At 57.2% G+C, this 26,390-nt stretch overlaps 3 protein-coding genes across 12 annotated transcripts; 2 read left to right on the top strand and 1 right to left on the bottom strand.

The window, feature by feature from the left end:
• Positions 1-211: 211 nt before the first annotated feature.
• Positions 212-5,213, top strand: PCOLCE (procollagen C-endopeptidase enhancer). The gene is made up of 9 exons (XM_004021012.5): positions 212-416; positions 1,239-1,347; positions 1,747-2,005; positions 2,863-2,987; positions 3,509-3,645; positions 3,987-4,222; positions 4,453-4,530; positions 4,665-4,835; positions 4,979-5,213. Exons 1-9 carry the CDS (start codon positions 319-321, stop codon positions 5,119-5,121), a joined length of 1,356 nt encoding a protein of 451 aa, XP_004021061.1. The 5' UTR covers positions 212-318; the 3' UTR covers positions 5,122-5,213.
• A 1,551-nt stretch (positions 5,214-6,764) lies between these two features.
• On the top strand, positions 6,765-9,529 carry MOSPD3 (motile sperm domain containing 3). Of its 4 annotated transcripts, none has more exons than XM_015104232.3 (6): positions 6,765-6,843; positions 7,306-7,573; positions 7,801-7,876; positions 8,095-8,324; positions 8,991-9,194; positions 9,304-9,529. In XM_015104232.3, the coding sequence occupies exons 2-6, from the start codon at positions 7,369-7,371 to the stop codon at positions 9,333-9,335; spliced, it is 747 nt and encodes a 248-aa protein (XP_014959718.2). In that variant the 5' UTR covers positions 6,765-6,843; positions 7,306-7,368; the 3' UTR covers positions 9,336-9,529. The 4 variants fall into 4 exon arrangements, with proteins under 4 accessions (XP_014959718.2, XP_042096154.1, XP_011959927.2 ...); XM_012104537.5 differs by lacking the exon at positions 6,765-6,843 and adding an exon at positions 7,032-7,118; XM_042240220.1 differs by having other exon boundaries at positions 6,765-7,573; positions 9,030-9,194.
• Positions 9,530-13,637: 4,108 nt separating this feature from the next.
• TFR2 (transferrin receptor 2) lies at positions 13,638-26,352 on the bottom strand. Of its 7 annotated transcripts, XM_027961523.3 has the most exons (20): positions 26,291-26,352; positions 26,071-26,182; positions 25,137-25,197; positions 24,674-24,926; positions 24,387-24,573; positions 21,689-21,829; positions 21,500-21,611; positions 21,294-21,416; positions 20,849-20,965; positions 20,580-20,719; positions 20,062-20,225; positions 18,992-19,111; positions 18,465-18,547; positions 18,308-18,371; positions 18,146-18,213; positions 17,985-18,061; positions 17,796-17,880; positions 17,475-17,702; positions 16,966-17,106; positions 13,638-14,396 (listed from the first exon to the last, which is right to left on the bottom strand). In XM_027961523.3, the coding sequence occupies exons 3-20, from the start codon at positions 25,167-25,169 to the stop codon at positions 14,121-14,123; spliced, it is 2,412 nt and encodes an 803-aa protein (XP_027817324.1). In that variant the 5' UTR covers positions 25,170-25,197; positions 26,071-26,182; positions 26,291-26,352; the 3' UTR covers positions 13,638-14,120. The 7 variants fall into 7 exon arrangements, 6 of the variants coding, with proteins under 6 accessions (XP_027817324.1, XP_027817323.1, XP_027817326.1 ...); XM_027961522.2 differs by having other exon boundaries at positions 26,067-26,315; XR_006057920.2 differs by lacking the exons at positions 26,071-26,182; positions 26,291-26,352 and adding an exon at positions 16,583-16,770 and having other exon boundaries at positions 14,284-14,396; positions 25,137-25,192.
• Between the last annotated feature and the right edge of the window lie 38 nt (positions 26,353-26,390).

Genomic DNA, 26,390 nt, shown 5'->3' with positions numbered 1-26,390 from the left:
TATTCCTGGACCGCCTGGATTATGCTGAAGCCTGATGCTCACTCTGCCCTTCTTTGCTCCACCCCCGCCCCACTAGGTCAGTATTTGTATGTCCTGGACCTAGAGAGGCCCCTGGACTCGCCACTGTCCCGGCTCTTCTCTCCCTGTCCCGCCTTCCCCGCCGCCCGCCCCACTGGCCAGTCCCCACGCCCACACGCCCTGAGGCAGCCTCATCTGGCACTGATTATCCGCGCTGCTGCTGCCGCCGCTCCTGCCGCCGCACTCAGCCGCTGCCTGTCTTGAAGACCCCAGCACTTTTCTCCACCCCCGCCCCCGGCCATGCTGCCTGCTGCCACAGCCTCCTTCTTGGGGCCCCTCCTCACTGCCTGGGCTCTGCTGCTGCCTTTCACCCATGGCCAGACCCCCAACTACACCAGGTAGGTCTCTTGGCACCTTCCAGATGGCTTGAGTGAGTTTCAAATCCCCAATTCCTGGAGGGGGAAGGGGTAATGCCTGTAGATCTGGTGGCTTCTTTCGCTAACACCCCCCACCACCACCACCACCACATCTCCCTACCCTTCTCTGGCCCCCAAGTCCTCCTTCCCTGCTGCCAGACCAGTGTTTCCTGCGGGTCACCACTGCTCCCCATTCTTCCGCCCTCTGTCCTCTCCCCATCGATCTAGACCCTTGGCCTCCCCCATGGAACCTGAGAGCACCAACACCTTGAACTTGCCTGGTGGCTGGACACCAGGATTCCAGGAGGGAACTGAAGATGGTGGGGGGGAAGAGGGGAGCGCGAGGGGGAGACTTGGGAGTCAGACACTCAAGCTGTTAGCTGGAAGCGGAGCAGGGCAAAGGTTGGGAGCGCAGGGCCCTGGCTGCCTCATCCCCCACCCCTTCCCAACCACCCCCCACCCATGGCCTCATGTCTGTGTCCACATCTGGAAGTAGTTAGGCGGCTCCTGTCCCTACTGCCAGGCAGGGTTGGGGGGGGTAGAGAACGAGGGGAGGATTCCCGGAATTCCTGTTGAGGTGGGGGGTAGGGACTCTGAGGGGCTGGAGGGACAGCCAAGTGGCTGGCCCCGCTTTCCCTGATCCTCTGCTGGAGTGTTTCCCACCACAGTCCTGTTCGAGGCCGCCTCGGATCCCTTGGGCCTTCCTCCCCCATTCTCCTGGCTCCCTGCTCACCGCCATCCTCATTACCTCCTGGCCTCTCCAGCACTCCCCCACTCACGGCTGACCTCTCTGCTGTTCTCCAGACCCGTGTTCCTGTGTGGAGGGGATGTGACTGGGGAGTCGGGTTACGTGGCAAGTGAGGGTTTCCCCAACCTCTACCCTCCCAATAAGGAGTGCATCTGGACAATAACGGTGAGAAGGCCCTTCGGCCCCTCTTCCCTCCTCCAAGTGTCTGAGGCCTGGGTCCAGGCAGCCAAAGGCCAGACTGCTAAGGGAATTCCCTCCCAGCCAAGTCCCACCATTTCTCCCCGGGGAAGTCCCAGCCCCCTCCCCTCTGGTCAGTGCCCACAATACCACGTGGCAAGTGACCTCACACCTTAATGCAGAGCCTCCTTGTCCATTCCCATCTTCATACCCACCCCCTCTGGTCTCTCCACAGACCTCATTTGGGTCTTGGTGCAGTCATGCACCATCAGACTGGCCCTTTTAGGCCCAGTCTTTGTAGGAAACGCTTGAGGGAAAGAGAGGTGCCCTCTGCCTGGTGGTGTTTGGCCTGACTTTGCAGGACCCCGCCCCTGTCCCCACTGTCAGGTCCCTAAGAGCCAGACTGTGTCCCTCTCCTTCCGAGTCTTTGACCTGGAGCAGCACCCCAGCTGCCGGTACGATGCTCTGGAGATCTTTGCCGGGTCTGGAACCTCGGGCCAGCAGCTCGGACGCTTCTGCGGAACTTTCCGACCCGCGCCCTTAGTCGCCTCCGGCAACCAGGTGACCCTGAGGATGAGATCCGACGAGGGCACAGGAGGACGAGGCTTCCTGCTCTGGTACAGCGGGCGGGCCACCTCCGGCACTGGTGAGACCTCCCTCACCTCCGCCGCCCCCTCTCCTGGCCCCGCCCCCGGCGCAGGCCCCACCCCAGCCTTAACCTCCACCCCGAGAGCCTGGGGCCCCCATGATCTCCCTTACCCCTCTTCCTCACTAACTGCCCCTTCAGTCCCTCCTCCCCGTCTTCTCTCCCCACTCCCGCTCCCACCCACCCCTCTTCCAGGGCCCCCCCCAGGCGCGAGGCGGAAATGGGTCACCGACCCGCGGGTGGAATGGGCGGCCTGGGGTTACTGGGACGGTGAGTAACGCCCGCCCCCGTCCGCAATCGGGCTCCCTCTGACGGGCGCGGGGGGCACCCCCGGGCTGGGGGACTAGGTTCCCCCCGACCCGGAGCCCCCTACACCCAGCCCGGGGGCTCCCGATTGCGGTCCCATCACCCCCTCCTGGCAGCAGAAGTCTCCTTAAAGTCTTTAAGACGGGGACGTCCCCAGAGGGGCCTCGGGGCTGTGCCCCAATTTGAGGGCACCCTCACAGCAAGGGGACTCTTCCAGCCGTGATGGGGACTTTTCTGCCGGGCCGGGGAGATGGGATCTCCCAGGGGAAGAGGAGCGATGTGGCCTCGGGTCAGGGGGAGGGGCAAGAAGGGAGCGGGTCCAGTTAGTTCCTCCCCCCTCTTCCACCGCCCGCCTGGGCGCCCAGCGGTCCAAAACCTCCCCGAGCCCCGCTCGGCCAAGCCCCATCTCTGCTAACCTTCCCCTCTTCTTTCCTCTCCCTCCTCTCGCCCCCTCCTCCTGAGACCCAGACATCTGAGCTTTCTGCACGGTCTCCTCCAGCTGACGAGGGTCTCCACCGCCCCCCACCCCCACTCCTCTCTCCCCTCCCCAGAGCACCAATTTTGCGGGGGGCGGCTGGAGAAGGCCCAGGGAACCCTGACCACGCCCAACTGGCCCGAGTCCGATTACCCCCCTGGCATCAGCTGTTCCTGGCACATCATCGCGCCCCCGGACCAGGTACTGACCCCCTGCCCGGGTTGCCCTCGGGGACCCGGGCGGCGCCCTCCAGCATGCAGACTGCAAAGATTTATTGAACATCGACAATGTCCCCAGCACTGAGCTTGCCATGGTGGGGAGCACAAACAGACCCAGACCTGCTCGCACCCAAACAAAAAATGTAAAATCACAACTGTGAGGAGCCTTATGAGAGCGAGGTACCCGATGCTGATATATAAACTGATTTGTGCGTGTGTGTATGTGGTGGTGACGCTGGAGGTAGATTCTGGGTCTTTTCCTTGAGAATGAGCCAGGGCTTGGCCTTGCGGACTGCGGCGATGGAGGGTTACGGTGAATGTGTGTGTTCCTCCGAGCCGCGGTGTGAATGCATTAAGAGGTGGGTTCCAGGGCCCGCGGGCGATGAGACAGGAGGCCCGGGCGAGCTTCCCGGAGGCGGCGGCTGGGTGAAGGAGGTGAGAACTCCGCACCCTCCCGCCACCCGGGGTCCCCCTGCGCAGCCTCCGCCTCTTCCCCGCCGCCAGGTGATCTCACTGACCTTCGGCAAGTTTGACCTGGAGCCCGACTCCTACTGCCGCTACGACTCGGTCAGCGTCTTCAACGGACCCGTGAGCGACGACGCCAAGCGGCTGGGGAAGTTCTGTGGCGACACAGTCCCGGGGTGAGGGGGCGTCACCTGGGTGGGCGACGGCGTCGAGGCGTCTCTGCAGCCCCAGGTGCGGGAGCCCGGGGTTCCCCGCGGCCGGCGGGGGGGGGCGGGGCTTAGCTGAAGCCGCGAGCGGCCTGCGTGTCTGCCCCAAACGGGGTGGGCGGAGCAGGTGGCGGCCCAGGCCGAGGCTTGGCGCCAGGCCTGGGGTCCGCGGATCACGAGGCCAGTGGAGCTTGCGAAATCGAGAAGCTGATGCAGCCAGCCGTGGGGCAGAGGTCAAAAGGCCGCCGGCCTGGGCAGGGAGTAGGATGCACTGCCCGCCTGACGCCTCCCCCATGCCCCGCCGCCCGCAGTTCCATCACCTCCGAAGGGAACGAGCTCCTCGTCCAGTTCGTTTCGGACCTCAGCGTCACGGCCGACGGCTTCTCGGCCTCCTACAGGATCCAGCCTCGGGGCGCCACCGAAGAAGGCCCAGGGGAGGTCGGCCCGGGCCCCAAGCCCGGAGCCGGGCCCAAAGTCAAGCCTGAAGTCCCACCTGAAGAGAAACCCAAAGCTGCGCCTAAGGCAGAAGCAACTCCGGTGGGCCCGGGTGAGTCTGGAAAGGGAGAGGAAGCGACGCAGGCCTCAGGGAGCTGTATCAGAGTTCCTTCCTGCGCCCAGTCATTCATACAGCACCCAGGAGTGCTGCCTCTGTGCTGGGACCCAAAGCTGGATAGAGCTCTGAACAAGTTCAAAGCAATGAGGCTTTTGTGGGGGAAGTGCTCCTTCCTCCCTGCTGGGTAGGTTGCCCTCCACTAAGGGTGCGCCCTCCTCCACCAGATGCACCCAGTGTCACCTGCCCAAAGCAGTGCCGGAGGACAGGCACCTTGCAGAGCCACTTCTGTAACAGCGACCTGGGTAAGAAGCCCGTCCCCCAGCTCTACCCTTCCAGCGCCTATAACCGCTCCTCCTGTTCCCAGAGCTCTCCACCAGCTTCTGGTTCCAGCCCTGCCCTGGTCTCCAGTTTCACCTCTCCCCCCTCTCTCCCACAGTGGTGACAGGAATGATTAAGTCCATGGTGCGGGGCCCAGGGGAGGGTCTCACAGCAACTGTCAATGTCACTGGTGTTTACAAAACCGGAGGCCTGGACCTGCCCTCTCCACCCACTGACAGCCTCCTGAAGTTTTATGTGCCCTGCAAGCAGTGCCCCCCCATGAAGAAAGGTAATGGAGGTGTGGAAATGTAGAGGGACACTGAGCCTCATGCAAACAATGGAGGTGGCAGAACCTGAGGGACTGGGGTGAGGCGATATTTCTATAAACTTGAGAGTTACACAAATCCTCAATCCCTCCCTCCCCTTCCCTAGGAATCAGTTACCTGCTGATGGGCCAGATGGACAAGAACAGAGGTCCCATCCTTCCTCCAGAGAGCTTCGTGGTTCTCCACCGGCCCACCCAGCACCAGATCCTCACCAACCTCAGCAGGAAGTGCCCCTCCAAGCCTGTTTAGGCTGCAGGGGTCTCAGGCCTGAGCCCAGGCCAACCTCCACACCCTGGCCCTAGGGGACCCCTTTCTTATTCAAATAAATGTTTCTAGATTGAGGAAGGGGTCACATTTCTCTTTCTACGGTTTTGGTGCTCTTGGGGGATTTGTTTTTATTCCTTCAGTCAACTCAAGGGTTACTACACGAAGAACAGAAGTTGAATCTTGTCACCCCTTTGCTCAAAATTCTCCCATATTCTCCACACACACACAAAATGGCAACTATTAATATGCAGAGGTGATGGATATGTAAATTAGCTTGACTGTGGCAATCTTTTCACAATGTATACATATATCAAAATGTCCAGTTGTACATTTTAAATATATACAATTTTTATATGTCAAAGATATCTCAATAAAGCGGTTTTTAAAAAACAAATTAAGGGAATTCCCTGGCGGTCCAGTGGTTAAGACTCTGCACTTTCACTGCCGAGGGCCCGAGTTCAATCCCTGGTCAAGGAATTAAGATCCTATAAGCCACGTGGCACAGTCAAAAAAATAAAATAACTCTCCCATAGTTTCCCATTAGTCTCAGCATAGAATCTGAAGTCCTACTATAGGCTCTGAGGCTCTAGGTGATCTGTGTCCTCTCTCTCACCTCATCTCATCTCTGAGTATTATCTCCCTTTCAGCCTCTTCCATCACACTGGCCCGTTGGCCATTTCTAGTACACATTTGCTTCCAGGTTTTGCTCTTGCTGTTCCCTAGATCTGGAATCTCCTCCACAGACATCTTGTGGTCCACTTCCTAACTTCAATCAGATCTCAGCTCAGAAGTTCATCTTAGTCACTCACTCATTTGTTCATTCCAAATGTCAGGCACTGTTTCAGGTACCAAAAATACAATAAAACAAAGTCCCAGCTCATGTGAAGAGAGCACATTCTACCTGAACAGAGATAAACTAAAATAAACAACGAGGTCAAGTAGCTATAGGAGTGCTATGAATGAAGAACACAGAAACATGGTAAGAGGACAGGCAAAGGGAGATTCTGCATTTGACAGGGTGCACAGAGAAGACTTTCAGGTAAGATTAACTTTGTTTTGGTCCACTGCTAACCACGTGTGTGGCCTGAGGTGACATTCTTCACCTTGTTGTAGTTGTTTCCTCGTCTGAGAGTGGAGTTGACGATCCGGTGGGATGATGTGAGCAGCAGGACTGAGCCGTAATTCCCTCTACAAATATGAGTGATTTCAAAGATGAGCTCCGTGAAGTAAGGAATCAAGAGAAGTGCTGTGGGCATAGATCCGAGTCCAACGGGGAGCAACATTCAACTAGCACTGTAGAAAACTGCTTTTGTTGCTGCGGAAGCTCTTAGGAGAGCCTGGGATTGAAGAGGAAAAAGAAAGAGGGCTCTCTTGTGGGATGTGATTGTAGTGATTCGGACAGCCTCAAAAGTGGGGAGGAAGGAACAAAGCCCGACTGCCATCTTCGCCGGGGTCCCTCTCCCTAGCCCGCCGCCCCACTTATTCCAGGGTTAGCGTTCTAGCCCGAGACGCTCGTCAAGTGTTACGTCACTAGGATCAAGCCAATCACCGCTTTAGGCGCACCAATCGGCGAACAGTCACAGCTGAGTCGAGGCCGCCCGGGCCAATGATAGAAACCGTACGGCGGAAGTGCAGAAACGGTCTCCCGGAAAGATGGCAGCCCTGGTCCGGCCACAGGTTGATTGGCAGGTGCTGTGACCGGAGGTGAGCTTCAGAGCGCGAGCGGCCGTTCGGAGGCGGAAGCCCGACGAGCTCAGGAAGTGATCGGAGGCCCAGATACAGGAGAGCAAGAGGCGGAAAGAGCAGCTCAGGAAGAGGCCGCGGCGGCCGGCGGAATCGGGCCTCGGAGGCAGGGGGCGGGTGCCCCTGGACGCCCGGAAGGGGCGGGGCCTATGGAGATCAGGAACTAAGACGGAAGACGAGGGCCCGGGCTGGGAGCCGCGAGGGGCCGGGTTTCCCGGGTGGGCGTGACCCTCGAGGTAGGGCTTGGGGGCGGGGCTTAAGGGGACCCGGGGCGCTGCTGGGGGAGAAGAAGGGTTTGGGGGACCTGGGCCTGGTCTGCTGGGGGGGCCTTATCTAGAGGGGTTCTGAGGCGGCGGCGGCGGAATCAGTCCACGCCCTGCCTTACGGTCTCATCCCGTTCCCTTCGCGCCTCTCACCCCTCAGCTTTATACTCCAGGCCCCGTCCCCTGAGCTCTGCCCTCGGATGTTCCACCGCCCAGAGCTTGCATGCGCCGTGGGGCGCCCCAGGACCAGGAGCTGGTGGGTCCGGGGGCTCCTGGGCGGGGGTCCCGGGGCGCCCCTCCTCCCTCGGGACCTGTTGTCCCGGTTCTCGTCTTTCCCCCGGATCTAGTATTCAGGGCGGACCAACGGAGCGGACCCCGGCAGCTGCTGACCCTCTATAACCCCACTGGAGCAGTGCTTCGCTTCCGAGGTGAAGGGGATGGGCGCCTCGTACTCGGGATGTGGGGACTGGCGGCAATAGGCTGGGGAGCTGGGTGGACTGGAGGAGTCAGATGAGGACGGTTGACTGTCCGGCCTTGGCAGAATGGAAGGGTCCAGTCCTGTCCTAGGGTAGAAGGCTGGGGGGACTCCATGGGCGGGGCTTGTGCAGGATTCTCTGAGGCAGTAGTCCATCGATCTCTCTGCCTTTTCCCCCAGTGCTGTGCACAGCACCTGCCAAATACACAGTGTTTGACGCGGAAGGATACGTGAAGCCCCAGTCCTGCATTGACATGTGAGTTGAGCGGGTGGGGAGGCTGATGAAAGCCAGTGGTCGCTGCCAGCTTTGTCTGATTTACCCTCTTGTGACTTAGGTCTCAGAACTGGTGCTCTTCAGCCTGTTTTTCCCCACCCTCTGTCTGCATCCCTAAGGGGGAGTTTCCTGGGAAGGTGGGGCCTGGATTCACTTGGATCACTGCCCCTCAATGGGCCTCTCTCTTTTCTCCGGCCCAGTGTGATTCGCCACGTGGCCCCCCATCCCAGGCACTATGATGTCCAGGATCGCTTCCGCATTGAGCTCTCTGAGGAGGGAACAGAGGGCCGAGTGGTGGGGCGCAAGGACATCACCTCGGTTCTGAGGGCCCCAGCGTACCCCCTTGAGCTTCAGGGACAGTCTGACCCAACACCCCACCCAGAGCCTCATTCCTGGACAGCACCATCCACGGCCCAGCCCTTCCCAGAAAGTGAGTTTGGGGATGGGAATTCTTAAGTTCCGTAGGGGGAGGGGACCTAGCATGACCTTAGAGGTGAGTTCGTTTGGAATAGAAGAGTTTTTTTGTTGTGTTGTTGTTCTGGGGTTTTGTGGGGTTTTTGGTGCCCCTTCTGGGCTTGCAGAATCTTAATTCCCAGACCAGGGATGGAACAAGGGGTCCTGGAAGTGAGAGCGCAGAATCCTGACCAGTGGACCGCCAGGGAATTCCCTTCCGGTTCAGCCTTTTGCTTTTTGATAGCAACATTTCTAGAAGTTAAGATTTTATATCAGGTTAGGGGAGAAGCAGACTTCGCAGTTTCCTTGGTTTCTGGCCTCCACCTAGAGAGAAAAACTTTGTTTAGCTCTGGCTCCAGTACTTCCCATCCTGTGTCAGCTCAGTTCAGTTCAATAAGAAATGCAGGTTGAGCAATTACATACTATGTTGTGTTTTATGGGAGACAGAGGTCCCTGCCTGACACACAGTACACGGGAGCCAGTAATCAAGGCAGAGCTGAAGAGCGGAAAATGATGAGGGACCAGAGGGGAGAGGGTCTCTTGCGCTGTGGGGACAGGGGCTCCAGGGAGAAGAGGACGCTTCCAGTGTCCAACGAAAAGTGGGTACACCTTCCACCTTCAGCCTCCTCCCTGGGCTGAACAGGAGTGGAGGCTGGAGCTCCTGACGGGCCTTGTTCCCCAGACCCTCACCCACAACTGGCCACCAGCTCCTTCCTCCTCTTCTTGCTGATGGGCACAGTCTCTGTGGCCTTCCTGCTGCTCCCGCTCCAGGATGAACTTGGCAGCCAGCTGCCCCAAATCCTTCACGTCTCCCTGGGACAAAAGTTGGTGGCAGCCTACGTCTTAGGTGAGCCCAGTCAATACAGGCCCAGAGAGAGGAGTGTGGGGGCTGGAAAGAGGGTATGTAGAGCCAGCAGGCTCCACACACGACCTTGCTTTTTTTCTCCCCTCTCCAGGGCTCCTCACCATGGTGTTCCTCCGGACCTGAGCTCTGCTCCACTTCCACACCGCTTCCCCGGGCCAGAACATGGATGCGGATGTGGACGTGAGACAGCCACTGTGATGTTCATAACCTCGTCTCAACTCCTGCTTCCTTCTTCCTGCCCATCTCCCCCCAGACCTAGGGATTTGTTATCTTTTTCCAAGTTGAATCAAATAAATTTGTAAAATTGAACTGAGAAATATGTAAGAAACATGCCCCTTTCTTCCCACATCATTCCTCCAGTTCCTCCTGCTCCCACCTGAGGCCCATTGAGGATTTAAAAGACCTAGGTTGAGGCCTGAAGAAGGAAATAGCAACCCACTCCAGTACTCTTGCCTGGAAGATCCCATGGACAGAGAAGCCTGGTAGGCTGCAATTCATGGGGTCGCTACGAGTCAGACATGACTGAGCACTTTCACTTTTCACTTTCCTGCATTGGAGAAGGAAATGGCAACCCACTCCAGTGTTCTTGCCTGGAGAATCCCAGGGACGGGGGAGCCTGTTAGGCTGCCGTCTATGGGGTCGCACAGAGTGGGACACGACTGAAGCGACTTAGCAGCAGCAGCAGCAGCAGCAGCAGCAGGTCAAGGCCTGGTGCTGTGCCAAAAAACCATGTGATCTTGAGCGAGTCATTTAATTTCTTGGAGCTTCAGTTTATGCCTGTAAAATGAGGGAATTGGGAAAGTTGATTCTTAAGATTCCTTTTAACTCTGTCTTAAGGATCATGTTGCTAAGCCAGCATGTTGTTCATTCACTGTTGTGTCCGACTCTTTGCGACCCCATGGATGGCAGGACACCAGGCTTCCCTGTCCTTTACCATCTCCTGAAGTTTGCTCAAACTTATGTCTGTTGTATCGATGAGATGATGCCATCCAGCCATCTCATCCTCTGTCACCCCCTTCCCCTCCTGCCCTCAGTCTTTCCAGCATCAGGGTCTTTTCCAATGCCAAAGGTGAAAAGAAACAGACACAAATACCACCTATTCCCACCTGCTGTCGAACTCAGGTCCCACCGTCTTAAGCCATCAGAGCCTCTTGCCAGGGTTGCCGGGAGGCTTCCCTTCCCCAGAATCCTCTTCTGCCTTTTTGTCTCAGATTTCTCTGCTTTTATTTTGTCTCTTCTTTGACCTCAGCCCCTGTGGCTAAGAAAAGTCCCTGGCAAGATGGGGGGAAGTGGCACTGCCTGACATAAACTTCAGCCTAACCAGGTGGGGGAAGTGAAGGCAATGGAAAAAAAGCTGCTTGAAAGGCAGGTTTCCAGCCCTTCTGCAGATGCAAGGTGAAAGGGGAGGAGGGGAAGGACAGCCAGTGACACTGGCAGATAGATCCTTGATTGGGAACAAAAATCAGCAAGATAACATGCAGACAGACTGTCTGCTACGCTGCTGTAAGGTTATCAGCTGCTCCAGCTTTGCTTTGGGGGCCTTGGGAGTTGCCCCACTGCCCCGGGGGGCCTCGTCCTTCCCACACCCAGAGTAGGGTTCAGTGACATGTGAGTCTGATTCTGTGCAGAGGGTGGCAGCCTGTGTCTAGGATGTGAGCAGGGCTCTCCCCACGGCCCAGCAAACCCCTCACCAAACCATTCACGCTAGCCTGGCTGTGCCTAGGACCCCCAAAAGGCATTTGAGGTATCACACTTGAATGAGCTGCTGAGGAAAGGCCTTGCTGCAAGTGAGATCTGGTGGGAGGGGCTTGGAACACTTTTTTTTTTTAAGCAGATTTCTTAGAAAACGCTGAGTTGGCGGCAATTGGAGTGGGTGGGTATTAGTTTCCAGTGGCTGTTGTAACAGTTTATCACAAACTCCTGGCTTGAGTGAGTGAGTGAAGTTGCTCAGTCATGTCCAACTCTTTGCGACCCCATAGGTTTGTCCGTACGTGGGATTTTCCAGGCAAGAATACTGGAGTGGGTTGCCATTTCCTTCTCCAGGAGATCTTCCCGAACTAGGGATTGAACCCAGGTCTCCCGCATTGTAGTCAGACGTTTTACTGTCTGAGCCACCAGGGAAGATCCAAGGGCACTCTTATGGTTCTGGGGGTCTGAACTCCAAGATGAATCTTCTGGGGATAAAATCAAGATGTCCCCAGAGCTGGTTCCCTCTGGAGGCCCCTGGGAGGATGTTTCCTTGGCTTTTCTAGCTTCTAGAGGCCATCTGCATTCCTTGAATGGTGACCCCTTCCTCCATCTTTAAAGCCAAGAGAAAAAATTCTAACAAATGATCATTTTTTTAAGTCACTTGAAAAAAAAAGCCAGGAGTATAACATCTTCAAGTCTCTGATTCTGACCCTCTGCTTCTATTGTCACATTTCCTTTATCTCTGATCCTCCTGCCTCCTTTAATAAGAACCCTAGTAATGGGCTTCCTCGGAGGCTCAGTGGTAAAGAATCTGCCTGCCAACACAGGAGACACGGGTTCAATGCCTGGTCCAGGAAGTTCCCACATGCTGCGGAGCAACTGAGCCAGTGCACCACAGCTACAGAGCCCCCATGCTGCAACTTATGAAGCCCTCGCACCTAGGGCCTGCGCTCTACAACAAGAGAAGCCACTGCAATGAGAAGTCCGGGCCCTGCATCTAGAGAGCAGTCCCCACTCACCATAACTGGGGGAAAGCACTCACAGCAATGAAGACCCAACACAGCCGAAAAAATTAAAAAAAAAAAAAGAGAGAGAGAGCCTTTGTGATTAAGTCCCCAGTCCCACCTCTAGCATATCACTCTAGAGTGGGTGGCTTAAACACCAGAAATTCATTTTTTTCACAGTTCTGGGAGCTGGTGTCTGAGATCAAGGTGTCAGCAGGTTTGGTTTTTCCTGACGCCTCTCTCCTTGGCGTGCAGATGTCTCCCTCCTCCCTGGGTCCTCACACGGCCTTTCCCCTCTGCACACCATCCCAGGTCTCTCCTCGCATCCGGTTTCCTCTTCTTTCAATGACATCAGTCAGATTAGATTAGGCCCATTCTGATGGCCTCATTTTAACTTAATCACTTCTTTCAAGGCCCTCAAAAACATTCTGAGGCACTAGATTAGGGTTTCAACATATGAATTTGCACTCTCCATCTCAAAATCCTCACTTCATCACACCTGCAAAGTCCTTTTTGTCATGTAAGGCGATGTTCATTTACAGATTCCAGGCATTAGGATGTGGACCTTTTCAACCAGGCCTACCTACCTGTCTACCAACAGGAGCCAATGGACAAGGTGGAGAGGGCCGAGAGACAACTTGGAAATTTGTTCCGGATGGTATGTCAGGGAAGCAAGGAGTCAAGGAGGCTTCTGACCCCTGGTCTAGGCTCCTGGGAGTCCACAAAGTCAGACTCAGGGGCTAAGGAGGGCGCAGCTTCATCCTAGAACCTAGGGGCATCCTGAGTTGTAACTGAAGAAGCCTTTACCTCCCAGCCTGTGAGAAGCAGGCTAGGACCTCTCACACCATCCTGGGAACAAGAGAGGACGAGGAGCCTGAGAGACAGGCCCTAGGATTTACGGAGCTGCCAGAAAATGAGAGAACCAGGGTCACAGGTGCCAGAGCCCACGATTAAAGCTAAAATGGTGCCAGCAGCACCTGGAATTTCCCGACCTCCTGCAGCTTCTACCTCTGTTCAACGAGGGGCCATAGGAGACCCTGGAGGGGAGAGAGGTCCCAGGCTGGGCCACTCTAGGCTGTGTGGCCATGGCAGGCTCACAAGGCTATGCTCCAAAGGGGCCACCGTGCTTGGGAGTTAGTGCTCTGCAGTCTCTATCTTGACATTTTCAATGATTTTATCTCTGAACTTAAGTTTTGGAAGTGCAGTCTGATGAGGCAATGGAGCCTATGCTGGGGGTTCCAACACCTCCGATGGGTTCTCACCTGTCCCCACCCAATCACAGTTGTCACCCTCCATTCCCAGCAGGGACTGGGTGCCAGCACAGGTCTGGGTTTGGCTCTGGTTAGGGCACGTGTGCTGTCTGTAGCAAATTGTGGGGCAGAACTCTGCGTGCCTGTGGGGATCTGCCCAGAGTATTTCCTTGTCTGAGTGATCTGGACATTAAATAACAAATGAAGAACCACCATGACAGACTGAGAGGCTGTGGAAAGAAGAAAAAAGCTTTGCTTTTGCTTTTTGAACAAGAATCTCCGCTCTTTCATTTTGTACCAGCCATTGCAAATTATAGTCCCCTAACCTGTGGTTATCTTGGGAGACCCTCCTATGTCCTCTCTCGTTAGTTCCTTGGGAGCTCTTTTCCCCGTGGAGACAGCATTCCAACCTGCATCCTCTCCGGGTCCTTCTGCCCAGCCCTTCCCCAGGGTGAGGTGCGGGTGAGGAAGCCACATAGAAGTGCTATAAACAACAGATGCCACACGTGGTTTATTGAGGTTCAAACCCCAGCCCCTCCCACTATAGGCCTCCTGTTGGCCATAACACTAGGGTCCCAGCAGTGTTTCCTACCAAGGATGGCCAGGTCCCAGGGCTTACAAAACCTTCCATAGCGGCCTCTAGCTGTTGGGGGAAACCCCCTCTTCTGAAGAGGAAGGGTCTGTGATTGAAGGAGCAGATGCTGCTCTCTGATTAGCTGACAGTATGACCATCCCATTATGGAAGGCACTGCTCACCTACTACTGCCCTGGGTCTGGTATGTGGGGTGTCTGCCCTGGCACCATCGCTGAGCCCTGAGAGTTATGGTAAGGACTAATAAATTAGTCAGCAATGGGAGGTGGTGCACAGGCATCTCTGTCACCCAGGAAGCGCTCAAGAGGCCAAGGGCTCTCGCCAGGGGTCAGGGGCCTATTCCCAACCCCCACCCCATACCCTGCCATGGGCCTCAGAAGTTGTTATCGATGTTCCAGACGTCCCCGCTCAGCGCGTTGGCTGCCCCCTGCAGCGTCCAGGTAAGCAGGGCCAGCTGGCGCCGGAAGCGGCTCTCCTGGAAGCCCAGGCCCCTTGCCACCTGGGAGGAGGTGGCCCCGGCGCCGCCGGCACGCAGCAGCCGCACGTGGTCCAGAAGCGCGTGGAGCGTGTGGTCTCCGCGCCCCAGGAAGATGTGACGGAACGGGGAGTCGGCCGGCGACACGTACTGGGACAGGAAGTAGAACTCCACCTGCGCCGAGAAGGGGACCAGGTCGAAGTCCGAACCGTAGTTCCAGACCCACCTTGGGACCTCTTGCGCGCTGAGTCAATACCGTTGAGCAGCCTCTTAGCAGCAGCCTCTTTAAGGCCCACCTTCTTTTATCTAACCAATCAGGAAAGGCTTGCATATGACGTCACCAGTAGTCAGGTAGGATGCGCCCGCTCACCGTGTTTCGGATTGTATCCCTTTCTTTCTCCCTTGAGCCTCCAGCCCTGCATCCAGGACTCCCAGTCTTCCTTCCTCTCCCATTCACTTCCCTGCTCAAAGCCTCAAAGAACCGTCTATCGTCCTCACCTCTCCACACCCCAGTCATTCCTGCACCCCTCTGTGAATGTCCACAGCCCAGATCAAAAGGCCAAGGGGACAGGCTGGGCCTTAGGAACTGCTTGACCCTGGGTCCTCACCCTCTTGACTCATATGTTGTTCAATCTTCCTGAGACGGCCTGGTTCCTAGCCCAGTTCTCCCACCTTTCTGCCAGCGGCTCCGATTCCTTCTCCTCCCACCTTTGGCCAGGTCCAAGTTTTGACCTCCACCTTCCTGCTCTTCTCATGACCTATAATACAGTGGTTTTCACCCCTGGCTGCACATTAGAATCACTTGAGGAAGGTTTTGGGGTTTTGTTATTGTTGTTTTTTGAGGGGTGGCATCCAGGGATCTTAAGTCCCTGAGCAGGGATCAAACCTGTGCCCCTTGCATTGGGAGCACAGAGTCCTAACCACTGTGCTGCCAAGGAAGCCTCCAGCCTGTCCATTTTTCCTTCCAAATGTCTCACTTCAGGTGGTATTTGCCACCCCCCCCCCAAAAGCTCAGCTGCTACTAACTTCATTCCCTGTTCAAGCCATTACAATCTGGTCAAAACCTTCCTAAAATTCCACTTTGTTCACATCACCTGCCTGCTTAAAAATCTTCTAGATTTCCTTGATGCCCCAGACCCCTCAAACCCAAACCCCAAAGTTGATCTCTAACCCACTCCCCTCCTCTCCTTCACAGGGCTTCTGTTCTGGCTCTGCTGGTCCATGCCCTGCCCCCGAGGAAAGCCAGACCTGTTTTACTGCCATGCCCTCATTCTTGGTCTCTCCACCCTGAAACATCCTCTTTTGGCACTAACCCAAGTTCTGTCTGTTCTTCAAGACCTATATTATAGTCTAAAGCAGGGGTCAGCAAACTTTTTTTCCTTCTTGCAAAAAGCCAGACAGTAACTATTTTAGGCTTTGCAGGCCATACTGTTTCTGTTGCAGCTACTCAACTTTGCTGCTGTAGCACACAAGCAACCACACACAATAGGAAAACCAGTGAGCATGGCTGTGTTGCAATAAAACTTCACTTACAAAAACAAGTGGCAGACCAAATTTGGCCTGCTGGCTGTAGTTTACCAACCCCTGTTTAGAGCCACGAAGTTCCCTGGGTCTGGCTCAGCCCTGTTTTGGGTTCTGAAGCCCTACCTCTTTCCCCCAGCCTTTTTTAGCCCTACATCTTTTACTCTCCAGCTCTGAGTGTGAATTGTTTCTTATGGCCTAATCGTGTCCAGATGGCCTTTATCTCTTGAGGGGCACACGGCAACTTCAAGGGGAGGAGGTGTCTTTTTGTGTCTCTAGAGCCTGGCACAGTAGGGGTTAGAGCAAGATCTGTGAATGAGAATAAACCAAGTCCAATCCAAGAGAAAGGAGCCAGGACAAAAGAGCAAGAGGGGTGGGTTTGTGAACAGAAAGACAGTATGACAGCAAAAGGAAGGGGCGGAGGGAGAAAAAGAACAAGACCTTGCAAAGGCCAGACACAGCATCCCCATATCGCGCATGCATGCATGTTCCCTGTTCACCCCACACTCACTGAGGATGGGCCTGCTTAGCATTTTGCTCTAGAGACTTTTCCCCACAGCCTCTATGCACTCAATTCTAGAGGTCAAAGGGTTGCAGAGTTGAGTTCTTGGGGTAAGGAAATGGAAGAGGAGGGGTTGCAACTGGAGATGGGGTGCAGGTTGCAAAGTATTCAAAGCAAGAGGGATTGGCAAGGGAATAATAATAATCTTGTATAACTTTCACATGACATCTTCTCCAGGCAGCCCTTCTGGGGCTCATCCATCTCACCAGAAGGAAGAGGGGTCTCTATGCTCTGAATTTCTCAAGCTTTTTGCACCTCCCGAGCCATAATCCTGCACCTCTTAGACTGTGGACCACCGTGGACATGCTTGCGGGGAGGAGGTGGGTCGGCAGTGGGGAACCGGAGGAGGCGCGGTTTGTCTTAGTTCTGCAATTGCGGTAGCCAGGCAACTGTAGCCAAGGGGCTGGCGCGCCGTGTCTCATCACTTTGCCGGCCCGTCTCAGCGGTGGCTCCAGCCTGGCGGGCCTGTGAGCAAAGGCCTGCGCGTCTAGGATTAGCAGCGCCGGGACGACAGAGACCCGTGAAAGCGAAGCGAGGGGAGGAGGGCAGCCGCAGGCGCCAGGTCCGGAGGTGGGACCCGGGCCTTGAGGAGGGACCCCAGGCCGCCGGAAGAGGCCGGCGCGGCGCGGATGGCGGCGGACGGGCTGGGCGGGGCCTCACCCGCATGATGCGCACGTTGTACATGCGCATCAGCCTCTCGTCGCTTTCCTCCGAGCTGTAAATCTCCTTCCGCAGCTTTTCGGCCGCCCGGATGTAGTCCCCCCGCGCCGAGTACACCCACTGGAGGGTCAGCCCGCGGGCCTGAGGGCAGAGGCACGGGCTGGGATCGGCAGCGGGGACCAGGACCCCGGCCTAGGGTGGGGGGGTGGGGGTCCAGGTGCTGGGGGGCTGGGGCTGGGGCCCTGGACTGGCAGGGGTTGGAGGTATAAGGGGACAGAATGCTGGGAGCAGAAGGAAGGGAGAGAAGCCTTGTGCGGCCGGGCGGGTGCCAGCGGGGTCCTAGGGGCTTAGTGACTGGGGCGGGTGTAAAGGGGCCAGGTTGGCAGAGGGGCCCTAGACCAAGGGGGAGATGGGGCAGATCTCCCTGGCACATGTGGCACTTTCACGGGATGTGGCGCGTCGCTCCCCACACCCCACCGGAAACCCGGAGCCGGGTTGGCATCTCGAACCTTGAGGTCCCCAGAGAACTCGTTGAGGCTGCCGATGTGCCTGAGGACCACGTCCCCGTAGCGGCCGAAGTCGAGGGGCAGCAGGTGATCGTGGCTGAGCCGGATGAGGAGCTGCCCGGCGAGCTGGGCCACGGCCTGGGCCACGGCGGGCAGGCGGCCCCGCAGTACCCTGTGCAGGTTCTCATAGGTGTCATCCTTTGTGTGCAGGAACGGGTATGCCGGGCCGTCCTGCCGGACAGGGCGGGGAGGGGGTGCTGGCCGCGGGCACTGTGCACGCAGGCCCAGGGGCTACCGCTCTGGGACAGGGCCCGGAAGTCTCACCTCCAGGAAGGAGAACTCAACGGCAGGAACCCCCGCAAAGGCCGTGAAGGAATAGGCGCTGCTGTCCATGGGCAGTGGCCGGATCCTGGGGAGGGGCAGGAGGGAGTGTGGTGTGGCTTCAGGGTGGCCCACGTGTTCCCCACCGCCCCCCGCCACACACAGCCCTCTTCCCTGCTCGCCCCCACTTACACCTCGGCTTCCCAGCTGTGGTTGGTGACCACCACCTGCTCGTAGAGGGTCTGCCCACTGCGGTTGGGAGAGTCCACCTGGGGGCAGGTTTGGAGGGGCACTGGTCAGGCTCTAGCGGCCAGCAGCTTCCCTTCATCCCCTGCTCCTGGCCCGGCTCTTGCCTGCTTCAGAATGTTCTCAATGAGGCTGATGAGAAGGGGGCTGGTCTTGGCGTGAAACTTGTCATCCCCTGTGGAGAGGGAGGGATGCCAGGCCTCAGGCTTGGCACCCAGGGGCAGGGTGCACCTGATGGGAGCCAGGTCGTGGCACTGCTCCCTGCTCACCCAGCACTGCGTTGTCCAGGCTCACATAGACCACGGCTTTAAGGTGCAGCACGCTGAGGTAGCCCTGTGGGTGAGGGGTGTGGAATGTGAATTCCCTCCTCTTGCCCCCTCCCCACCTCTCCCCATCACCGACTCCCTGCCCAGGACCCCAGGTTACCTCCAGCCACTCCATGGAGCCCACACTCCCGAAGTCACCACCATCCCAGCTGATGAAGAGAAGACTTCGGCGGGGCTGGAAGCCTGGGGGCAGTGGGGGGGGGGGCAGTGGGAGGGGAGGGGGAGGATGGGCTTGGCTGAGGGGGCCAAGTAAAGACCCCCACCTCTTTGTCTTCCTCTGTCCTGGTCCCCTGGGATCTCTCCTTCTCTCCCACCAAGCCCCCATCCCAGCCCATCTAACCTGGGTCTGCCCTGACTCAGCTGTATCAGTGATGGGGATTGCTTGCATAAGTCATCTCCAGGTTAGTCTTCACTAAGGACTATTAGTACTTTCATGTTTAAGTGAAGAGATGAAGGTGAAGTGACTTGGCTGTGGCCAAGCAGCCAGGGCATGGAGGAAGCCAGGTTTGGAGCCCAGGTCTCAGTGGCCACCCTCCAGCCTGTGCCCCTAACTGCCTCTCTGCCCCCTCCTGGCTCACGCCACACAGCCCCAGCTGCCCGGCCCAAGCCCAGAGGTCCTGACCTTACCATTGCTCACCATGGAGGAAAAGGTCCGCACCAGCTCCAGCAGTATGGCGGTCCCCACAGCGGACTTGGCCGCTCCTGGGCCCCACGCATCCCTCTGGGCCCCGATGACCACATACTGATCTGGGGGAGGGGTGTTGGGGGCCCACCTGTTATGCGGGCAGAACCTAGAGACTTCTCCTTCAACCTTGGAAGGGTCCCTTTCTTGAGGACCCTCACATCTCCACAGCCCCAGCCTGCAATCTTGTCTGTCCCTAAAGAGTGCCTCTCCTCTCCTTGGCCCTTCCCGGATGGTCTGCTCCTTCATCGAGGTGCCTGGGGTCGTTCTGGACTCCATTATCTCCCTGATCAGCATGTCCATCTGTCCCTCACCGAGTCCTGATGCTGCTAAGTCGCTTCAGTCGTGTCCAACTCTGTGTGACCCCATAGATGGCAGCCCACCAGGCTCCCCCGTCCCTGGGATTCTCCAGGCAAGAACACTGGAGTGGGTTGCCATTTTCTTCTCCAGTGCATGAAAGTGAAAAGTGAAAGTGAAGTCGCTCAGCCGTGTCTGACCCTCAGCGACCCCATGGACTGCAGTCGACCAGGCTCCTCCGTCCATGGAATTTGCCTGGCAAGAGTACTGGAGTGGGGTGCCATTGCCTTTTCCTGATGAGTCTTTCCCCTTTTAAATCTCTCTCTGACCCTTCCCACTCACACTCCCACCACCAGCATCCTCACTGGAGCCTCATCACAGGCCTCTATGTGCCACTCCTCCAGCACTTCTAGGTACCACACTCCTCAGCTCAAGAACTCTGGTTCCTCACTGTTATCCACATCAGGTTATGTTTGAAAGGCTCATCTGTTGTAGTCTGACCTCCCTTTCATGCTCTAACATCATCCAACTTAGGCTTGTTCACCTGTGGTGCTAGGGAACTCACTACTGTGCAGAACTGCCTGTTCTATCTTTAGACAGCTTTGACCATGAGGTCTCACTGCCACCCACCCCCACTCAGTCCCAGCCCAGGCCCAACTTGCCAGCCTCTCCCCCCGTCCCCGGCAGGGTGTGTGTGATGCTGGGCAAGCAAGCACACCTGGCTCAGAGCGGCCCTCGATGCAGCCAAAGATGTTACTGATGGGCGTGGAGGCCCTGTGGTTGTTGACCCCCAAGTGCAGGCCTGGCCCAGGGCCCAGGCGATAAGGGGAGACTGGTAGGTGCCCCTGCCATTCCTGGGGGGCCACAGGGCCTTCAAGCTTCCTGGAAAGGGGTGGGACAGAAGGAATTAATGGCAGAGAGGCCCAGGCTATAGACGAAGCCCCCCTCTTGACTCCTTCTCTCCCTCTCACCCTCTGGCTCCAGCTCTCTGCATCTGTGCCCTGGCTGAGGGGCCAGGGCTTCCTTGGACAGTTGTGCAGCTTATATCCTGCTCAAGGGTGCCCAGCAGAGGGTGTCATATGACCTGGAGTTCCACTCACAACAGGGTGGCCCCTGGCAGCAGGCTGTGCCCACCCAGAAGAGCCGTCTTGTTCTAGCTCACCCAAGACACCTTATGAGCTAGCTGCAGCCTACCTTCCCTGCCTCCTCCCCTCCTGGTTCCCACATGGTCCTCACCTCAGAAGGAGGGAGGCAATGTCCGCACTGATGGGCTGGGCTGGGATGCTTGGGAGACCCGAGGATTGGACTGGAGGGAACTGGGTCTGATTGAAGGAAGGGAAGCCAGGCGTATAGGGGTCCCCCGTCCCCAGGTGCACCTGTTGGGAGAGGGGTGCCCAAACTGAAACTGGGAGCTAAGCTCCCAGAACAGCATGCGAGCCTCATCCTAGGCAGGGCGCTACAGCCCAGGGACCCCAGGAAGGCACTACAGCTCCCCCAAGACTCACTTGTCCATACACAGCCCGGTGACTGGACAGGCTGAGCTTGTGCGGGCCCTGGGAGAAGTCTGCCGGGTCCGGGTATATGAGCACTCCTTGGGCCCCAAAGTCCTGGGCACTGGCCACCTGGGGAAGGCACGTGACTAAAGGACCCCTTCTCCCAAAAAAAGCAGATTTAGAGAAGGGAAGAAAATGCAAATAAAAGTGGAATGGCAGGGCCTCTGATCTGTAGCTGTGGGCACCCGCAAGCCCGGTATTCCCTCCTGTTTCTGTTCCCCACCCCAACCTCCTGATTCTGTTCCCACCGAGTTTCTCACAGCCCATTTGGTTCTCCCTTTTCTCCCTCTGACAGCCTCCTGGACGCTTCCCACTTGCCACCATTCGATGCTCGGGCTCCCCAGCGGGCACCCTCCCGGTTCCACTGCCCCAGGTTCCGTCCTCCGGGAACCCTCACCTTCTGGGCAAAGTTGATCACTCCCAAGCGCACCAGCAGGAGGCGCCCCGCCGGCTCCACACCCCGAGCCCGCAGGTCCTGCAGGTCCTCCGGCCGCCCGTAGTGGGCGTACACCAGCTTCCCCTGGGGAGAGGAGGATGGGGGGGCCGTGAGGCGCGTCCAGGGAGAGGACAGGCCGCCCCATCCTGGGGACCGGGCAGGCTCACCGTGGCGTTACCCGTGGCGCTGTAGGGGCAGTAGACGTCGGGGTCCTCCAGTGGCAGCTGCTCCCCGTGCTTCCCGGAGGCGTCAACCCAGTGCAGGGTGTTAGGGCGAGCCCTGAGGAGTCGCGGTGGTGAGCGCCCCACAGTCAGCGCCCCCCCAACCCCGCCACGCCGCCCCCCGCCAGCACTCACGGATCTGGGAACTGCAGCCCCACGTAGTGCGTGTCCATCCACACGTGGTCCAGCCTCTGGCGCAAGAGCTCAGCACGAATGTCCTGAGCCAGGGCTGCCATTCCGGCCGACCCGGCTACCCTTTCCCGAAGACTGGTCTGCCTGTGCAGGGAGAACGGGGATTGAGGTGCTGGAGGAGGCAGGGGCTGGGACATCTGAGTGCCTGGAGGAGAGGGCTGGAGCAGGGGAAGATGCCAGAGGTGTAGGGTAGCCCGAGCCCTGGGTAGTGAGGGGCTCTTAAATCTCTCCTGCCTTGACTCCCAGGGTCTCCAGGACTTCCTGCTGCTTACGCCTCAGCTTCTGATGGTCAGGGGTCCTCTCCACCATCCCTGAGGCTCTCCCTGGGGCAGGCCAAATGACCCACACCACCAACCTATCTACTGTCCCCTCGACATGTACATGCGCTGGTCTGCTCTTTGCCCCTGGCGTGGAAACACTTTTCTTCCAAAGCCCTCTCCAGGCAGAGGTGAGGGGCCTGCACCCCTCTCCTCCTCCAGCTGGGCCTCGCGGGGACACCTTCTACCACGGTTGCCGGTGGAAGCTGGGGTCACTTGTCTTGGAGACCTCCCCCTGTCTTCTTCCACAGTCACCACTTAGCTAGCCAGCCTGCCATCACCTGAATGCTCCCTGATCGTCCATCTCACCTGTGCCAGGGCCACCTCCACCCCCCACATCCTACCTGAGCTCTCTCTAAACCAGTGCCACCTGTGCTCTTTCCCTGGCAAACAAAGTCCTCCCTCCTCAGCATCAGACTGAGTGCCCCTTCTACCTTTTGCCTTGGCAGAAACCTGGCTGTCCCCTGGGGAGCTACATCTCCCGTGGGACACTTGAAGAAGGCAGCTCAGGCTTTCACACCACCAGAGCCCAGAGAGGACGCATGCTCCTGGCTCCACTGCGCACATTTCTGGCCATTTCTCCACAGGTGAATCTCTCTTCCTTCGAAGCCCGTGCCATCCAATAACCCCATCCCTTGTCCCTCCTCACCACGGCTCTTATCTTCTAGCCAGTTGGTCACTTATCCACTGTCAGTGAGGACTCTGGCATCTGGCCAGCCACTTCCCCGGCCACATCCTGAGTCTTGTCCCCAGAAGCCCATCTTTGGAATATTGATCTGATTTACTGAACACCTACTAAGTGCCGGGCAGAGCGGTCAGTGCTGGAGACTCCAGGATAAATAGGACACAGAATCTCGCTCTTTGACCAGAGCTTTTCAGTTTGAAACTCACTCCCTTAGCGTCACCATACCTGTTCTTCAACCCCATCGGGTACTCCACGCTGTCTGATTTCTCCATATCTATCAGTTCTTCCCCGGCTTCCCTCCTTCCCCATCCAGCCTAGAGGCATACATCACCTATTGCCTGCTCCCTCTCACTGCCTTCCTCTTGCCTCCCTGCCCTTTGATGGCATCCACAGTGCCACACCCCACCCTCGACCTGTCAAACCATCCACTTACTCAGGCTGTACCCAGACTACCAAGTGTTGCTCAAGAAAAAAAGAGTCCATACATGTTGCTGATGCCATAGATTTAAGATCTTCAAGCAAAATGGATTCAGCAATGTATCAACAAATAATGATGCACCTCGATCAAGTTTATGTTGATCACATGAAGACAAAGAAATCTATTAATACAAATGACTACACAAACATTAGAGAAGAAAAATCATGTGATCACTGCAATACATTCTGGAAAAATGTTTGAAAAAATTTTTGATTCTTGTTCCTCTTTTCTGATCATTTAAAAAAAAAAAGTCTCAGTAAGCTAGGAATAGGATACTTCCTTAATTCACTTTTAAAAAGCTGACTGAGGGGATTCCCTGGTGGTCCAGTGGTTGAGACTCTGCTTTCACTGCTGAGGGCCCGGGTTCAACCCCTCAGTTCCTCTTAGTCAGGGAACTAAGAGCCCTTAAGCCAGTGCGCCATGGACACAGTGACAAAGTATTAGAAAAACATTCTCATGAAAGTTAGGAAATAGGCAAGGGTGTGTATTATCATCGTTACCTAAATTCATATCTTCTCCAATGCAGTAAGAAATGAAAAAGACCTAAAAGATATAATCCTTTTGAAAAGAAGCTACCCATCTCTCACTAAGTATAGATTACATGATCTTCAACTTGGAAAACCCAGGAGAATCCACTAAAAAAATGATTCCTGACGTCTTCCCTAGACCTACCAGGTGGCAGCTCCTTCCCAGTACGAAAAGTTGACCTCAGCAGGACAAGAGGAACACCAGCCTGCTCGTGCTGGGATGGCATCCCCCCTAGACTGAGAGACAGTCTCTACCCACAAATGCATTTGGTTCTTTTTCTGGTTCCCTACACCCCTATTTCTCTGAGCCCCCCAGAGCTCCCCACTGCCACAGGTCAAAACCTAAGCTTCTCAGTGTGTTGTTCAAGATTTTCCTGGGTCTGTCCCACATCATAGGTGGAGGCTGGACCCACCTGTGCTTATTCAGTCAGCTCCCTTGGCTCCTAAATATGCCCTCTCCAGTCTCATTTCTGGAAGTCCCCCCCCCACCCCCCAATGCCTGCCATCCTTCCCAGGACCAGTGAACAGGGAGGTCAGGGCGGCAGGTGGAATGACTCAAGGTCCTGGGTGAGGAGGACTCGAGATGAGCAGATGATGGTTTTTGAGGGCCAGAACGGGACAAGCTGATCCTTACCTGATAATGTCTTCCAGATGCCCCTCCCCCAGGAACCGCAGGAACATGGCCTGGAGGTCACTCCAGTACAACGTGCCCTGGTGAGAGTCTGGGCTCAGCTCATCATTTACGTCCTCGCTGACCACCATGACGTCATCCCCGCATGCCTGGCATGACCCCCGGAAGGCCACATAGCCCAGGAGGAAGGCTGGTGGGTGGCGAGATGGAGATTCTCCTTGTGCCTTTCCCTGGACCCCAGACATCCCCCCAAGCCCAGACCCTCCAGTGGGAGTGGGGGTGACTCTCACCCCCAGTGAAGATCAGGAGGGCTGTCAGGACCAGGTAGGGGGCTGCTCTTCGTCCTGCTGCTGCCCAGAGTCCAGGGTTTTGCCGAGCTGGTCGAGAGCCCAGGGGCTCAGGGCCCCTCAGCTCCATGGGAAAGAAGTGGGCCGGCGGTTCAGCCCCCTCCTCCCCGTCTTCCTCTTCTTCCTCCAGGCGTCCCTGCTGGCTGCCCTCCACACGCTTGTAGATGGTCTGAGAGGGTCCTGGGGACAACCTTTGCTGTGGGGGGCATGGCGTGCATGAGATTGGGGAAGGGGAGGAATCTGGCAATCATAGTGACTTTGGGCTGCCATGAGCACAAGGCAGGGGAGAGGGTCCTGAGAGGCAGGCTGGAGGGAAGAGTCAGAGATGGGAACGGGAGGAGTTGGGGAAGGGGCTGGAGGACCTGGAGAGAAGGCCTAAGGGTCCCCCAACCGCACCCGATCTTACCGCTCTTCGGAGTAGACCCCCAAGCCGCTCCATGCTCGTGCCCCCTCCTGAGCCCTGCAGGCTGTCCCCCACCCCAGTGATAAACCGTTTGTGGGAGCCCCAAGAGGCCCCTTATCGGTCCTAGCAGGCAGCTGGCCCAGGCCCTTCTTCACCTCCCCCCCTCGCAGAGTGGGGGCACAGTTCTGGCTTCAGTCCAGCCTTCCAGACATGGCCCCCCAGCCCAGGCTAAATGATGGACGTGGGGCTCTGCCCTCCCCTGCCAATCCTTCCACAGTTCCACTCCTGCCCCTTTCTTGCAAAACAATCAATTTTTTGACCTTGGGGCAGACTTTGGCCTTTAGTTCCCATCAGGGCTGGGGGAGGGAGGCTGCTGGCCAGGGAGGGTGGAGATATGGATGACCCCTCCCCCTCCTGCTCCTTCCCCTCCCAGCGTCCTAGGGGACTCTCCTAAGCTCCTTACCACGAACACCTCTGCCCCTTCCTCACTGGCCTCACAGGCTCCCCAATACCCACGCCCTGAACACATTAGTTGCTCTCTCTGTTTGGACTCAGGGGATCCCCAGCTGAAGGGGCTACAGAAGTGTGACCTGGGGTTTGGTCTGTCCCATTGTCTGTCTGAAAGGGGGGCCTAGGCTCCTGCCAGCTGCTGGGGAGGGGGGTGCATGGGGAGGAGCACATGGTCAGGCAGGACCAGAGAGTGTTCCAGGATGGGGGTCCTGCCTGGAGTCGGGGATCGATGCCCCATCAGGCATCGGTGGAGAGAGTCCTGACCGAGACGTGGGCAGGGCTGGGTGACGTTGGACAACTCATGGTCCTCCGTGGGCACCCGCGCCTCTTTGGTGTCCAAAGGACTTGGACCACACGTGTTTACATAATTTTAGGGCCTGGGGGCCTCAGAACACACATCAGACACAAACTGCTAAATTTTACCTACAATTCCAGGCCGAGAGCGCAGGTCCCCAAGCCCCGCGGAGGAAGCCAGCACAGCGAGTTCTGGAATAAGAGCGGCGTCCGGGTCTCCCGGGGAACCTCGGTTCCTATCCAAGCTGGGAGGAAAGTTCTGAGCTGCTGCTGGGGTGAACCAGTGCCCCAGTCCCTGCCCCACACTTGTCACCACCTAGAGCCCCGGGAAGAGACAGCGCTGACCAGCTCACCTGAGCTGTCGGTCCAGGGGAGCTTAAGCGCGGCCTTGCAGCGGGCCAGAGGCCCCGCCCCCGGGGCCCACCTCCGGCCCCGCCCCGCCCCGCCCCCGGG

This window comes from Ovis aries, chromosome 24 (assembly GCF_016772045.2).
Source record: "Ovis aries strain OAR_USU_Benz2616 breed Rambouillet chromosome 24, ARS-UI_Ramb_v3.0, whole genome shotgun sequence".
In the NCBI taxonomy this organism is placed as follows: Eukaryota; Metazoa; Chordata; class Mammalia; order Artiodactyla; family Bovidae; genus Ovis; species Ovis aries.
The sequence above is the reverse complement of the archived record's forward strand: the minus strand, read 5'-3'. Positions and strand labels throughout refer to the sequence as shown.